The 15637-nt window shown below is 39.9% G+C and overlaps 1 protein-coding gene across 1 annotated transcript in view; it reads right to left on the reverse strand.

The window, feature by feature from the left end:
• CLVS1 (clavesin 1) overlaps positions 1 to 15637 on the reverse strand; it is a 212037-nt gene that overhangs the window by 68610 nt on the left and 127790 nt on the right. The window contains exon 5 of the mRNA XM_067712250.1: positions 8006 to 8180. Within this exon, the coding sequence (XP_067568351.1) occupies positions 8006 to 8180 (175 nt within the window). The remainder of the gene's footprint in view (positions 1 to 8005; positions 8181 to 15637) is intronic.

Raw genomic sequence — 15637 nt, forward strand, 5'->3', positions numbered from 1 at the left:
CCTAATTTCGCCTTTGGTTGTTTCTTACTTGAATGATTGCAGTTGTCTTCTATTCGGTTCCCCTGCCTTTGAATCTTCCCTGCTCATACCTACCAAACTGATCCCGGATGAAATACCAATCTGCGGTGTCATCCTGCTTCAATATGTTCAGTGGCCCCCAACGTCTGCAGAAAGAGACCAAGCTCCTTAGCATGACACAGGGGCATACAAGCTGCTTGCCTGGCCCTTCCTTGTGCACGCCAGGATTATGAAATTAATTCTGCTTCTCTCTCTTAGTGAGTGATGTCTTGCCCATAATATCTCCTCTACTTGAAATTTCTCCCACCCTGCCTTCATGTAGCTATTCCACAGTCATCTGCTAAGAATCAGCGGAGGTGTGGCCTCACCCAGGAGGCCATTCCTAACTCCTCCTGCCTGGATTGGGATTTTATTAACCCGGTACATATGACCCTTCCTGCACATGCAACATTGTTTTCATCATTTGTTTATAGATCTGCCTCTACTCTGAATGATGACTTGTTGAGAGCAGGGACTGTATCTGTTTACTTTTGTGGCTGACTCAAAGTCAAGTCTTAGTTAACTGTTTCTTGAATGGATGAATCTGAGCACTGGCTAGGTCTATAATGCATGAGAGTCCAGAAAAACCAGTTATCAAAAATATGCCAGAGATAGACCTATATAATTGGAACTGTTTTCAATGGGCCATCCTGTCTGCCATCTGGATCACCAGAATGTCTTTACCTCTAATCGTCTTCCTGAGTTTAATTGATATTTAACAAGGTAGAGCATTAAAAGGGATATTTTATTCCTCTGATATTTCTATAATAACATATTGCACTACTGCAAACTCAGAATTACAGCTTTGTGGCCTGAGAAAGTAGTTTGTTTAGAGAGAAAGTGTTCTTCAGGCACCCCTGGAGTGTTCAGAATGAATTAAGAACCTTCTTGGCAAAATATATACAAATATCCTTTTCCTTCAATCTGTCTGTATCTAATATTCTTTAATATATGAAAACTGTAAGCATCAAAGACTGTAAATGTTACTGCTTAAAAGAGCCCTCCAGGATGAAAGAGGTGAATTTTGACCCCATTAATCACTCAGCTACAAAGGCTTTGGGAGTGGACTCTGGTGATAATTAAAAGAATCACAACACATAAACAGAAAGAAAAAACACCTCAAGTGCCACAGTCTGAACGAATAACACCAAGCTGGACCCAAGTCATTAACTGAGGTGAGAAGGTAGCTCCCTTGTTTGGGGTCAGTGAACAGGCTGGTGAGGTCAAACTTCAGAGCAGAGGCAATGGAGAGCAATTTCATTTAAATGCGTGAATTAGAGCCACAGGAGCCCACAGATAAGGGCTGGCCTCTTCATTCTTTCAGTAGCATTCTGCCTTTCAGTGAGCACTATGGCCTGGGCACTTTTCATTCACTATTTAATTTCTACCATAAACCTATGAGATAGTACTGTTTTGACACCACATTTTTACAGACGACAAAACCAGAACTGAAAGAGTTAAATGACTTGACTGAGGTCTTAAAGTGGCAGAGCCAGGACTGAAGCCCAAATAGTTGGACTCTGCTCTCACCTGCACCAAGGCGTGGTTGTACCGGCAGCAGTAGCATCACCTGGGAACGTTTTTGAAGGGTCAACTCATGGGCTCTTCTCCAGATCTACAGAATCAGAAACTGGGAGTGGGGTCCCGCCGTGTGTGTTGTAGCAAGTCCTCTGGGGAGTCTGTGTACTTACAGTTGTGATCCATCGCTTTATACCGCAATACCGTCTATTAGAGCAGTGCTCTCCAACTGTAATGTGAGTACACATCACCTGGAGAACTTGAAATGCAGATTGATTCAGTAGGTTTGGGGTAGGGTCTGAGAGTCTGCATTTCTAACCAGCTCCTGGTGATGTTGAGATTGCTGTTTTGTGGACTACACTGCATAATAAAACCCTAGAATGTAGCTTCAGGAAGCCAGGTTGCTTTGTTCTCTGCTGTCATCTGGTTTAGAAGAATACCAGGCTCACCTTTTCTTTTGAATGAATACACCGCAAGTCAGTATGTCTGCATGTCTGAGTCATAGACTGTTGATTTGGTGTGAATCTACTTGTAACTCGAAATGCATCTGCCCAATCAGCCTTTACAAATTTCTAATCACACTGGTCATTCATTTACCCTCAGGAACTGTCAGGTTTCCCGGTGACTTGACGGACGTTTTACTGTTCTAGTCTTTCAAGTGAATAGAGCACTTTGGATTCCCCAAGGGCAAGTGAACATATTGTATGTTTTGGAAAAGAGATGGAAAATCAGAATGTGGGAAGGAGTGGGATGTGGAAAGGAGGCTAGAGAGAATGGATGAAGGTTGGAAACAGTTTAATGAAAGGGACACCCAGGAGATGGTTGATTCCCAGCTGCCTGAGCCTCTGAGCCTTGCCCGCAATCCCCTCCCACCTTTGGGTTAAGAGTTGGAAAAGCAATGAACCTCCTTCTACACTAGACTGGCTCAAAGCTGTTGGGAGAGTTTAAATCAAAGTAGATATAAATATTATAAAACCATTTTTAACAAAAATGACAACAAAAGTCACACAGTAAACCTTAAACTGGAACAAAGAATTAATGAACTGATAAAGTGTCTGATTGGCTAGAAGAAAATGACATAAGCACAGAAATGAGAAAAAAACAAAAAGCGTGCTTCCTAGATCTCCTCTGGTGAGTGAAAAGTAAGCTTCTCTTTATTTTGTTCATTTGATATCAGTATCTCTTTTCATGCCAGTACCATACTCTTTTGATTACTGTAGCTTTGTAGAATAGTTTGAACTCAGGGAGCATGATACTTCCAGCTTTGTTCTTTCTCAAGATTGCTTAGGCTATTCAGAACCTTTTGTGATTCTATACAAATTTTAGGGTCATTTTTTGTTCTGTAAAAAACGCCATAAATATTTTGATTAGGATTGCATTGAATCTGCACATTGCTTTGGGTAGTATGAATATTTTAACAACATTAATTTTTCCAATCCATGAGCCTGGAATATCTTTCCTTTTATTCACATCTTCTTCAATTTCTTTCCTTAATGTTTTGTAGTTTTCAGTATACAGGTCTTTCACCTCCTTGGTTAAATTTATTTCTAGGTATTTTATTTTTTTTAAATTTGATTGTATTCTTGCTTTCTCTTTCTAATAGCTCATTATTAGTGTATAGATATGCAACAGACTTCTGTATATTAATTTTGTATCCTGTAAATCTACAGAACTTATTTATTTGTTCTAATAGTTTTTTGGTGGAGTCTTTCGGGTTTTCTATATATAGTATCATGTGATCTGCAAATAGTGACAGTTTTACTTCCTTCCAATTTGGATGCCTTTTATTGCTTTTCCTTGTCTAATTGCTCTGTCTAGGGCTTCCAAAACTTTTGTTAAATAGAAGTGGTGAGAGTTGGCATGCTTGTCTTGTTTCTGATCTTAGAGAAAAAGCTTCCAACTTTTCATTGTCAAGTATAATGTTAGCTGTGGGTTTGTCATAAATGCCCTTTATTATGTTGAGGTGTGTTTCCTCTATAGCAGCTTTGTTGAGAGTTTTTATCATGAATGAAGGATGCATTTTGTCAGATGCTTTTTTTGCATCTGTTAAGATGATCACATAATTTTATCCTTTGTTTTGTTAATGTGGTGTATCACATGGATTGATTTGTGGGTATTGAACCGTCCTTGCACCCACTTGATCAGGATGTATGATCCTTTTAAGGTGTTGTTGAATTCAATTTGCCAATATTTTTGTTGAGGATTTTTGCATCTATGTTTATCAGGGATATTGGCCTCTGATTTTCTTTCTTTTTAGTGTCTTTGTCTGGTTTTGGTAATGCTGGCCTTGTAGAATGAGTTTGGAGGTGTTCCCTCCTTTTCAACTTTCTGGGATAGTTTGAGGAGGATAGGTATTAACTCTTCTTTAAATATTTGGTAGAATTCCCCTGTGAAGCTGTCTGGTCCTGGACTTTTGCTTGTTGGGAGTTTTTTGATCACTGATTCAATTTCATTACTAGTAATCAGTCTGTTCAGTTTTCCATTTCTTCCTGATTCTGTCTTGAAAGATTGTATCTTTCTAGGTATTTAATCATTTCTTCTAGACTGTTCAATTTGTTGGTGTATAACTGTTCATAGCATTCTCTTATGATTGTTTGTATTTCTGTAATATCTGTTGTAATTTCTCCTCTTTCATTTCTAATTTTACTTTTTGGTCCCTCTCTCTGTTTTTCTTTATGAGTCTGGTTAAGGGTTTATCAATTTTCTTTATCTTTTAAAAAAAAAAACAGCCGTTAGTTTCATTGGTTTTTTAAATTCTTTTTGGTCTCTTTTTCATTTATTTCTGCTCTAATCTTTATTATTTCCTTCCTTCTACTAACTTATAATTGCCATTTAAAGCATTAAAATACAACTGGTAGACCCAAACAGAAGACTGTCACCAAGCTGCTAGCCCAGTGCCCATCACCTCTGTATTACATGGTATCAACTCCACTTGGGGATAATTGGGACTGTATATAACCAAGAAAAAAAGCAGTTAAACATCCAGGTTCAAAATAAAGGAAGCTTCTCGACATGACATTACAGGGTATTAAACGTCTTTTGCTTATTGTGGTAGATATTCTGATATGCTGCCAGGCCCCCTTTAGGACTGAGTACTTATTTCCCAGCTGCTTGAGGTGCTACCAGGAGAAAACTCTCAGATAATAGCTCCAGCCTCTGGAGCCCCAGGCTGAAGAGAGCTGCTTTGCCCAAACTCACAACCACTTCTCAGGACAGCCTGCGCCCAGTTACTGAACAAGGTGGGAATATAAAGGTCCAGTCCCTTGGCTCCAGTCAGGGACAACTCTGAAGGGTCATCTCAGTTTCAGAACACCTGAAGCTTTCATTGGAAATGATTGAATCCCAGCTTAACTTCTCCTGCTGCCAACCATTCTTCGTAGCTTCCCTTCTGCGGGTGCTGACCCCAAGAGCATTCCCTAATGAGTCTCCTGCATGTTAATCTCTGTGTCAGAATCTGCTCCTCAGAGAACCCAACCTGGCACAATTAGTAATTGAGGGTCTCACTGAACAACTTTCTTTATAGAGAACTAAGAACAGAGGTAATAGAGCTAAAACTTAGGGTTTTGAAACTAGGTTGTGATGCAGGTGAAGGACTGAACAAAAATGATTCTAAATTCTCACAACCTGAACACCCCACCCCCTTCTCCTGCACGAGGTATTGTGCTATCTGTGTGTGTTGAGGGGGTTGCCATATTTCAGGGCCCCAGATTCTCTAGGAGTTGATCAGCAGGTAATCCTAGATAACGTCTATGAACAGCTGAAACCCCAGACCAGATGGCCTAGCACAAAAGTAGTCTGATTAGTACCCCCGTGCCAGGTTACTTTCTCACATCTACCCCACAAAAGGCAGGACAGCAGAGAAAGCAAGTTCCCTTCACTGGAACATAGGGTCTCCCTCCCCTGCAACCTCCTGCATGTCTACAGGACACTCGAACCTCTTTGGGCCTCTCTGATGGTGCAGAGGAAAAAAGAACAGCAGTGACTTCTCATCTCTCACTGACCCTTTCCTTTTCTCCAGTAAAGTCCATGGCCTTTACCCATGCCAGTGGTGTTATGAAATTTATCTTGAACTTTCATGGCTGACAAGTGGAGACCTGTATGGGATCTTCCTTGTACCACAGTGTGACCACAAAGACATGAATTCTGCTAGTATCAGTTAGGACTTTTTTGAAATGCCATAAGCAGTTAATGGTTACACTGTGGATGGAAGCAATCCCTGCAGTGATATAAGGTCCCTGGGAGAGCTGGTAGAGAGGTGACCGTGGTGTCTGAATTCCCGCAACGCCTGAAAGGGGATAGCCTGGAGCGAGAAGTTGCCAGTGGCTGGCCAGAGCTGACCACCCACTGTAGGGCAAGAACCAAGCCAACAAGCTCGTTAGGACAGGGAGCCCATATCCCAGACAGAGGAGCTGCGTCCAAGCTCAGCTTCCCCTGGCAGGAGGGTCTGCACCTTTTTAAGAGTTCTTAGGTCTTCAGGGTCTGGGCAGGCAGAATTCACAGAAAAAGCTGCATCCCAGTCCAGACAGCCTGACGGGCCTGATGCTTTCCCACAGTCAAGGGAGTTTACCTTGTTTAGCAACAGAGAGGTCCAGGCCATTGCTCTGTGAGATGCTGGGAGGAAGTACTTTTTCTCCACTCTGACCCTGACCCCATGCATCTCCCCTTCGCCCAGTAGAGGCTATTCTTTAACCAGAGCTATAGGACGTTGTGGAGTTCAACCCGGACCCTGGTACATGAAGAGAGAAGGCCCAGATATGACTCGCTTTGCCCCACAAAAGGTCATCTAGTATTTCTTGTAAAAATATATTACAAACTTATGTACAGCTTTATGTTTTAAAACACATTCACATGCATTAACTCAGTAAGACCCACATTAGCCTAGAGAAGTTGGCAGGGGACATGTTATATAATCCACACATTTCCAGAAATAAAAATTGGAACACAGGGTTGGAATAAGTACATTTTTCTTCCTGATTTATGAAAAATCTTATAAATACATAGAATTTGAATCACAGCTACTTACACATGTAATGAATTATCTCTTTTTAGAAAGATAAAATTATGTGAAGCTTGTACTACACCACAGAAAATCCTGGAAATATGGCCAGCATAATTATAGGGAATGAAATAAACCTTGCAGCTTACTTTAAATCTCCCTTTGATAAAAGCTTTAAGGAGAGAAAGATCAGATGTTCAGAGGCTTAGATGAGAGGACGCTGAAGAAAAAGAGAGCTAAGAGAAAGTGATTGACAGTAAAGGACAAACAAGTCTATGATGGAGATTTTTTTTAAGGCAAGGCAGGATACTCTGTAGTCTAGAAATGCAAAAGCAAATTTAAAAATGTGCCCCCGATACACTGTGTGATGTAACTCCCCAGGATAATGTGGCATTCTTGGAACAGTGTGTACTTGTTCCTCTTCTGAAATAGGAAACCCTTTCAACAAAATAAGTTCCATTCAATAAACATGAGTTTATCAGAGGCCCTGTAAGTGCTGCATATTTGCTGGGAGCCAAATGTGAATCAGCCACAGTTTACGAAACAGGCCCATCGATTACTCATCACAGTAGAGTACGACGGGTGATGGAAATGGGTTTCCCAGTCTTGTACTTTGAAGAGCTTGAGTAGTGGCTGCTTGATCTGAGAATTAACAAATAGTTCGTGATCTATGTAGCTGCGTGTAACTGCCGTCTGTTGGGAGTCAGTCTTCCTACGAAATGAAGAACGGACTTGAGTTTTATCTATGCTGATTCTGAATCTTCCTGAACAATGATAATGCGTCACCAGGAAGCTAAGCAGCGTTGCTTAGCTCTGAGTTTGCTACTTTTCATGGAATCACCGGTCCTTAAAAGTAGAAGGGACCCCAGGAACTGACTACCCTAACCTCTACACAGCACAAAAACCCCTTCCCCAAAGTCCTGACAACTGGTCATACAAACAGGAAGTTGAGTTCCATATGCTTCCTTTGCACTGAAATGATTCACTTTAGTACAAACACCTCAGCACGTTGCCTTCAGAGAAGTGAGGACCCACCGGGTATATTTTCATGTGCAAAGATGCTTCCAGAAACCCTGGAAAGCTTCCATGCCACTGCAATATAAGGGCACACTCATAAAGTAGATGTTTTCTAGTTTTAATTTGTGTGAACTCTCACATGGATTTGGCTAAACATCTCCAAGCTTTATTCATAATAGCAGCGGTAGGTAATTTGTGCCCGTGGTAACAGTAGTTTAGAGTTGTTAATGAAAATGGAAGCTAATTTTTTTTAAAAAATCATCTCAACTCAGGCTGGGGTAAAAATACAGAGTATTCACAGGTGGATTCTATCAAAGTTTTCTTTTTCCATTCTCAAAGGCAAACATTACTTGGGTTGCAATAAGAAAAGAGCACACAGTCGCATACTATCTCATATGGTGCATTCATTGAACATACCTGCAACCCTTCAATGGCCAGTTTGAGGATTGATGGTGTCAGTTTGGAGGCTTGTTTGAAGGAAAAATTACTCCAGTCTATAATTAAAATGAAACCATTTATCTGGAGCTCCGGATCTTCAATAAGGACTTCCAATGACAGCAGGATGGCCCGGAGGATGTCTGTGAAGGAGTTCCTGCAGCCAAAGCAGAAAGGAGAGGCTGTGCGTGAATATTAGCAGGTGATAGGACTTTGTGTGTGAAGCACTGGCTGCCTGTCCTCTGCTCCGTGAGCCCAGCCTGCAGCGTAACACCAGTGTCCTGTACCCAAAGTGACAGAAATACATATGCTAAACTTCACAGGAACAATGCTTTGAGAATCACAGGATGGAACCTCCCTTTGATCTGACCGCACCAGAACCCCAAACTTTACAAGATGTCTCTCTTTTGTGTTTCCTTGGGTCTCTGGTCTCTTGCTTCCACCACAGACCTGATTGCATTTCATTGAAATGCATCCCTTACTTGTCTCTCCCTCCTGGGCCATAATCATAGTTGCGGCCCCAGTATCTAGCTACTTAATGAATATTGCTGAAAAAATGAGGTAAGGCCTTCATCAGAGGCACTTGTTTTGATTAAACCTCTTGTTCTTTTTGTATCGTTAAAATCTTGCTCAAAGTGTAAAAACAACTGTGCAATTGCTGCTATTTTTTAGCCTCAATTCATGAATAGAGAAAAATAAAGAAGAATAGCTTATTTTCATTGAAGGTTTGCAGAGTGTGATTCAGGAAGGAAATCGCGTGGAGTACAACAGTAACTATGACAACAGGTAGATCTGAATACAAACTAGAGTGACGGTTCTCTAGTGTTGTATGTGTTCTTCCACATCATATATTCCCAGTCACCAGTTGATTTTTGTTTTAAATAATTTTCAGACACGAAGAAATGATGGCATATTTTGCTAATTCTCCCAGCAAATTATTTGAGCTAAAAATTTAAGATCTTAAAGGATCTCTAAATCCTGTGGATGTCAAGTGATGGCAAAATCTGTTACTTCCTTCAGGCTATCATTACAATCAGAAGCTGTATCGTCTTGTGAAACCAGATGAAATGAACAGATTGCTGAGCATTTCAGTCTGATTCAAATTATAACCAAATCTAATGATTCTAGATTTTGGAAATCAGAAAATATGTGATTAAATATGGGATTAACAGATACAAATTACTATACATAAAATAGATTCACATCAAGGATTTACTGTACAGCACAAAGAATTATACTCAATATCTTGTAATAACCTATAATGGAATGTAATCTGCAAAAAATCCTAAAACTGTATCACTGTGCTGTACTACCGAAACTAACACAATATTGTCAATCATCTGTACTTCATTAAAACAAAAACAAAACAAACAAAAAACCAGTAAGAATTTACTGAGTGGCTGTTATAAACTCAGAGCTCTGTTTAATACTTGAAGTTATAGAATAGTATGTCATATTTCTACTTTCAAAGAGCCCTTAATTTAGTTGGGGTGGGGTAGCAGATTAGCAAAATGAGTTGAAAGGGTTTGATAAAATTTGAGTAACTAGGAAGAGCTTACAGAGGAATGAAAGCTTGGGCTAAGCCTTGAAGGGTAAATAAGATTTTGGATAAGTGGGAAAAAGAGTAAGACATCTCAGGAAAGAGGAGTGACGCGTGAAAAATACAGATATTAGCCCATTCTGTTTCTGTACAGTTCTTCTTACTCAAAAGGTCTTCCTTATATCAAGCAAAACTTTTCCTCCCCGAAATCCACCCACTGAGTATAGTTCTGCTACAAAGAAGAGAACCTCAGGTCTTCCTATACCACACACTAAATTATCTAAACATGGTGGACATGACGCCCTATATAATCTCTAGATTAATATATATATATATTAGTAACTTTAACCGTGTCTCATAGGAAGTGGTTTTTAATAATGTTCTCATCATTTTCTTTTACATATATTCTCTTCTAAATTTTAGAGATGTCAAATTCCTATTAATGTAGGGTAAGTTTTCACTAGGGCTTTGAGTTTTGTTTTTGGATTCATGGGAAATAGGATCTAAAGACCCAAGTCTTTTCTAGAGATACAGCTTTGTATTGGGAAGAAACATTGATCTAAGTGGAGCGTGAGACCAAAGATTGTGAGCTTAGGCAGTTCCAAAGGAAAATATGGAAATGCCCAATGGTAAACTATAAATGACATTAGGGAATTAGAGAGTCTGATCCTGGGTAAGCTTTCTTAGCAAGAATACACACATGGAGAGAATCAGGAAACTCAGAAAAGCTAAGCCTTATGTAAAGCTTACATACAGTTCTGAGGTTGAACGAAGAAAGGTTAAGGAAATAAAAAGTGAGAGAGGGCTTCCCTGGTGGCGCAGTGGTTGAGAGTCCGCCTGCCGATGCAGGGGACACGGGTTCGTGCCCCGGTCCGGGAAGATCCCACATGCCGCGGAGCGGCTGGGCCCGTGAGCCACGGCCGCTGAGCCTGCGCGTCCGGAGCCTGTGCTCCACAACGGGAGAGGCCACAGCAGTGAGAGGCCCGCTTATAGAAAAAAAAAAAAAAAAAGTGAGAGAATCATGATAGTAATGTGTTTTCTAAAAAGGGGGTTAGTGTTTCAAGAAGGATATGATAGATTGCATTACTGACCCCAATTCTTCACTTATCTGAGCATCCACACACTAGCTATGTGTTGACCTCATTGATGAGAGTGTATTTCTTGCCCTTTGGCCATGTGACTTGCTTTAACTGATGGTATGTGACTGAAATGACAGTGTACCAATTTGGGGCCTAGCTCTTAGAGACCTCAGATGTTACTTGTTCTCTTGCTTTCTGCCGTTGCCATGGAAAAACATATGCCACAGCTAGACTGCTAGACTGAAGAGAAGAATGACTCCCCAGCCAGCCAGCCAGCTAGCAGATCTTTGAAAGAAGCAGAGCCACCCAGCTGACCCCAGCCTAGATGAACACTAGCTGCCCCACAGATGTGTGAGCAACAGTAAATCATTGCTTTTCTAAGCCATTGAGTTTGGGGATGGTTTGTTGTAAATTAATAGCTACCCAATACCATAAGGTCGTTAACCAAGTCAGACGCAACAGAAAGATGAAGGAGAATAAGGAAGGAGAAAGGGCTATTGTATTTGACAACAAGTAGATCTTTGGAGAATTTTGAGATAGCCCTTTTCGTTGAACAGTGAAGACAGACATCATTGATTATGAAGATCTTTAGCAAATCGCTTAATTGCTACCACATTTTACTCCTCTGTAAATGAGAGATAGCACCTCTTCCATCACATATCCACTTGTATTCACTCCCAAGAAAGAAACATTGACTCTTGGAAACTTGAAAACTATTTTATATGTTTTCAAGACCAGAACCTTACTGACGGATAGGCATTTGCAATGAATGAAGTATTATACTTACGGGGTGATCCCAGGAGAAAAGTAAAATAATTTTGGAATTCACTATAGTTTCCAAATGTTTGAACACTTCACTTTTCTAGAAGAACTAGAAAGTTGGGCAGCAAAAAAGTTGAATGGGATGGGTCTCAAGTCATGAGGGTTACCCCTGTTGAGGGGTGTGACCGCCCCCTATATCTTAGCTGATCATTAGCTTGAACTCCTTACTTCCTGACTTCCTCAAATGGATTTCCTCTTTCTTATTTATGATATCTTTGAGTTGTGAAATCCTCTCAGCTTTTTATAATTTGACATACCAAATACTTTATATAGTTACTCCACCCTCATGGAGGTGGAACGTAGCTTCTCACTCCTTAAGTGTGGGCTGAGCATAGTGACTTTTCTTTTCAAAGATCTTGTACAGTGTGGAAAGGGAGGGAGAAAGAGTAACTTTACGAGAGAAACCAGACAAACACTTCCTCAGCCAGGTGACTAGGGTCGACATCAACAGAGATAAATCATGTTGAGAGTAGTTCCCCTTGATATGATGATGAAAATCATACTTTACCTCTGTAATCTTCCTCCCCCAAAACCATAACCCCAGATTAGTCAAGGGGGAAACATTAGGCACATTCTAATTGAGAAACATTCTACAAAATACCTGACCGGTACTCTTCAAGATTGTCAAGTTCATAAAAAACCAAGGAAAGTCTGAGAAACCGTCACAGCCTAGATGAGCCTAAGGAGACATGAAGACTAAATGTAATGGGATATTTTGGATGGGATCCTGGGACAGAAGAAAGATATTAGGTAAAAACCAAAGAAATCTGCATAAAGCATAGGCTTTAGTGAATAATAATGTATCGTATTGGTTCATTAGCTGTAATAAATATACTATACTAATGTAAGATATTAATAATAAAGAAAACCCAATGCAGGGGATAGAGCAACCTTCTGTACTGTCTTCACAATAATTCTGTAAATCTACAATTGTTCTAGGTAAAAAGTTAATTTTTTAAAACTGCTTACTGGAGTTCGTAATCTGCCATGGTACGTTTCCATGAATCTCTTCCAGAATTTCCAGAATTTACTCATTCTACCAACTCATTTAGACTTACAGCACGGTTTAACTCTAATAAACGGGGGGGGGAATTATTTTCTGTATTGCCTACAATCGCAGTTCTCTCAGTGTAGCTGAGCACTTATCTCAAAATGAACTAACAGGTGACAAGTGGATATTCAGATTTTTTCAGTCTTCTTCTGTAATTTGCAAGGCATTTACATAGTCAGCTATGGATTAGATCAGTTTTAGTTTGATAATTAAAAGCTCAAATGTGAAAATGTGCGAAAGCTCTGTGAATGGCAAATTGCCAGTGACATGTAAAGAACTTTTCTCAAAAAGGGATAATTTTGTATTAATTAGGACTTATTAAGGGTTTAGAGGTGGAGGTTCATCATTATATTATGAGCAATTAGAGATTATGAAAATGGATGCATTTGTAGTTCTACTGTTGTTTTTATGAATTGAGCACCCAACATTGCCACCCGAGGCTTTAAAGTCTAAGTCAACAGCGTAATACAAATGAGATGCAAAATAGTGTTTTATCTCTAAGAAGATATTTAAGTTTCAAGAAGTGACTCCTTTGTGCTTTGAATTTTTAGTGGAGATTTTAGAACCTAGATCCCAGGGCTAGACGCATATAAGAAAAAAGAGACTACCTGTGATCAGATAACCACTTAAAGGCATAATGTGGTTGCCAGTGACACTATTTCTCAGAAAAAGTGGTGGGAAGCCTCTTAGTTAATTCTGAAATCACAGTGCCTATTTCTATGCTAATTCTTCTGCATATAACAGCAAGAAGTCTGTTAATATTAGTAGTTAAAGCTCTTTTGGCCAGTTCTTGAAACCTCTTCACTTTACAATCAATATCGTTGTGTTTATGACTGTTGCTTGGAGATTTTTAGGGTCCTCCTTAAACCACAAACTAGTTGTGCAGATGGTTTGCCACCAATATCTATTTGCAGCAGGTGCAGAAACATTGCATCTGAGTATGTTTCTTTATCTCTTCATCCCATTTGAAGTTTCTTTCAAAGTGAATTACTAAAATAACCACAGCATGACTTTCACAGTTCCTACTTTGCCCCTTTTCTGATAACGTTGCCTAAGCCATCATGGAGAGGAATATGTGCTCCCTCTGCAACTCTTCTGATGCATTTTGGCCTCTAGACATGGCAAGAACCCTCTGAGTAAAGTGGCAAAAGAGTCTATACTCAAGGGCTTGACATCCTGGCTCTGCCACTTAATAAGCATGCAACTCTGTGTAGAAGACTGAAGTCCAACGTGGGGTGATTTCCTGTTTCTCCATGTGGGGGGCTGTTGCATGGTTATGCAGAATTACATGTGCGAAGAGCTTGGTGAATTGGAAAGTTCATCCCAATAGGATAGGAGGCAGTATTTGTACTTGCATGGAATATAGAGATACCCCTCTTGGTTACACTGCTTTCATGCTGGTGATGGCAGCAGGACAATAGGAAATGTGCAAAACTCCATTGTGTTCTGTCCAGATGAACCTATTTTCTCCTCTTCTAGGGCTGAGGGTCTTTGATAAGTGGTTTGGCATGGGAATTCGGGTGATATATTTTCCTAAATGGGTTCTAATAATTTGTATGTGAAGCAGGTTTCAGCTGGATGGTCTCTGTGTGTCGTTATGCATCTAGGCAAACAAATCTATATTTCTCAATGAGGTAATCAAGAAAAAGTAAAAGAAATAATTGTGTTCAGATAATATTAGATCAAGGAAGATGCTAACAAAAATGTTTAACTTTGCTGTGGTAGAATTAACATTTGCAAGACCTTAATCTTAAATGTATTACCCTGAATGTTAGCTGGAAAGTCAATTAGTTAATTACTTGTCTTAGCAGGGATGGTCTCCCAGAGAACAGAAGCCTGGGATTTAACTCTGCCTCATATGGTTTGATGAAGCTCATATGATTAAGAGGAGTAAGAAAGAAAAGGAAGGAGAAAGCAGGGAAGAAAGGAAGGAGGAAGAGAAAAAGAGAGAAGAGAGAGAGAGAGAGGAAGGAAGGAAGGAAAGAAAAGAGAGAAAGAAAGGAAAGAAAGAAGGAAAGGAAAAGAAAGAAAGAAAGAGAAGGAAAGGAAGGAAGGAGGAAAGAAAGAAAGGAAGAAAAAAGGGGAAACAGAGGGAGGAGGAAGGGCGGGAGGGAGCCCCAACTCACCTCCAACTCAAGCATTTGCTTATGGAGGACAGAACATAAAGGGTAATGTTCTTGTCTAAGAACAGGGCCCGGCTTTTGAACTAGTATAGAGAAGATAGTGATGTAAATGGTGAAGACAGTGTTCTCTCACTCAAGTAAAGTATGAAGATAAGAGACTGTTTCTTTAGACCAATCCTGACAGGCCCATCCATCTCAGGATATAGACACAAGAATGCAGAGTATTCATATCCACCAGTAAAAAGGAAACTGAAACGAAAGTTTTCAAATTCCAATTTGCCAGGGTTTCTCCTTGTTTGTGTTTCTGTGGTGAGCAAGTGTATAAATCATCTGTGTGTGTGTGTGTGTGTGTGTGTGTGTGTGTGTGTGTGTGTACACAAACAATGAATTCATCTTTTAGGGTTGCCTCCATTCGGGCTTTTTTAATTTTAAATGAGAAGCTGGTTTGAATAAATAAAAACAATATTTTATTACGTTTGGTCCAAGTGCTTCTAAATTCTCCCAAGAATTGAAGAGAATGAAATGAACATCAAATGCTTCTATCTGCTCACTTAAACAGTTAATGAAATTTATCATCACTCAATGATTTATTTTAAAAGTTTTGAAGTACCTAAAACCGGATAAGGAATCAGGAAGGCATTTATTCAAAGATATGACAAAATTTTACTTTGTGGAAGACACATAAGATAAAAGGATATTTTTTACTCTTCTGCTAGTAGATGGAAACCAGTAGAAGACATTAAAAAATACATACATGGGAGGCAGTGAAGCACAGTCATTAAAAGCATAGGGTTTGGAGTTAGCAGACTGATTCAAATCTCAGCTGTTCTGTGTAAGCTTAGCGAGTGAGTTTTATCTCTCTGTGGTTTAGTTTCCTCATCTGTAGAAAGAGGATCCTAGCACCTACCTCCCTGGTAATGATAACATGAGCTAATGTACACAAAGTCATAGAGCAACTGACTTGTTCTATCCATGGAATGAGTTGATGGTCATGTTGGT

Source organism: Pseudorca crassidens, chromosome 17 (genome assembly GCF_039906515.1).
Source record: "Pseudorca crassidens isolate mPseCra1 chromosome 17, mPseCra1.hap1, whole genome shotgun sequence".
In the NCBI taxonomy this organism is placed as follows: Eukaryota; Metazoa; Chordata; class Mammalia; order Artiodactyla; family Delphinidae; genus Pseudorca; species Pseudorca crassidens.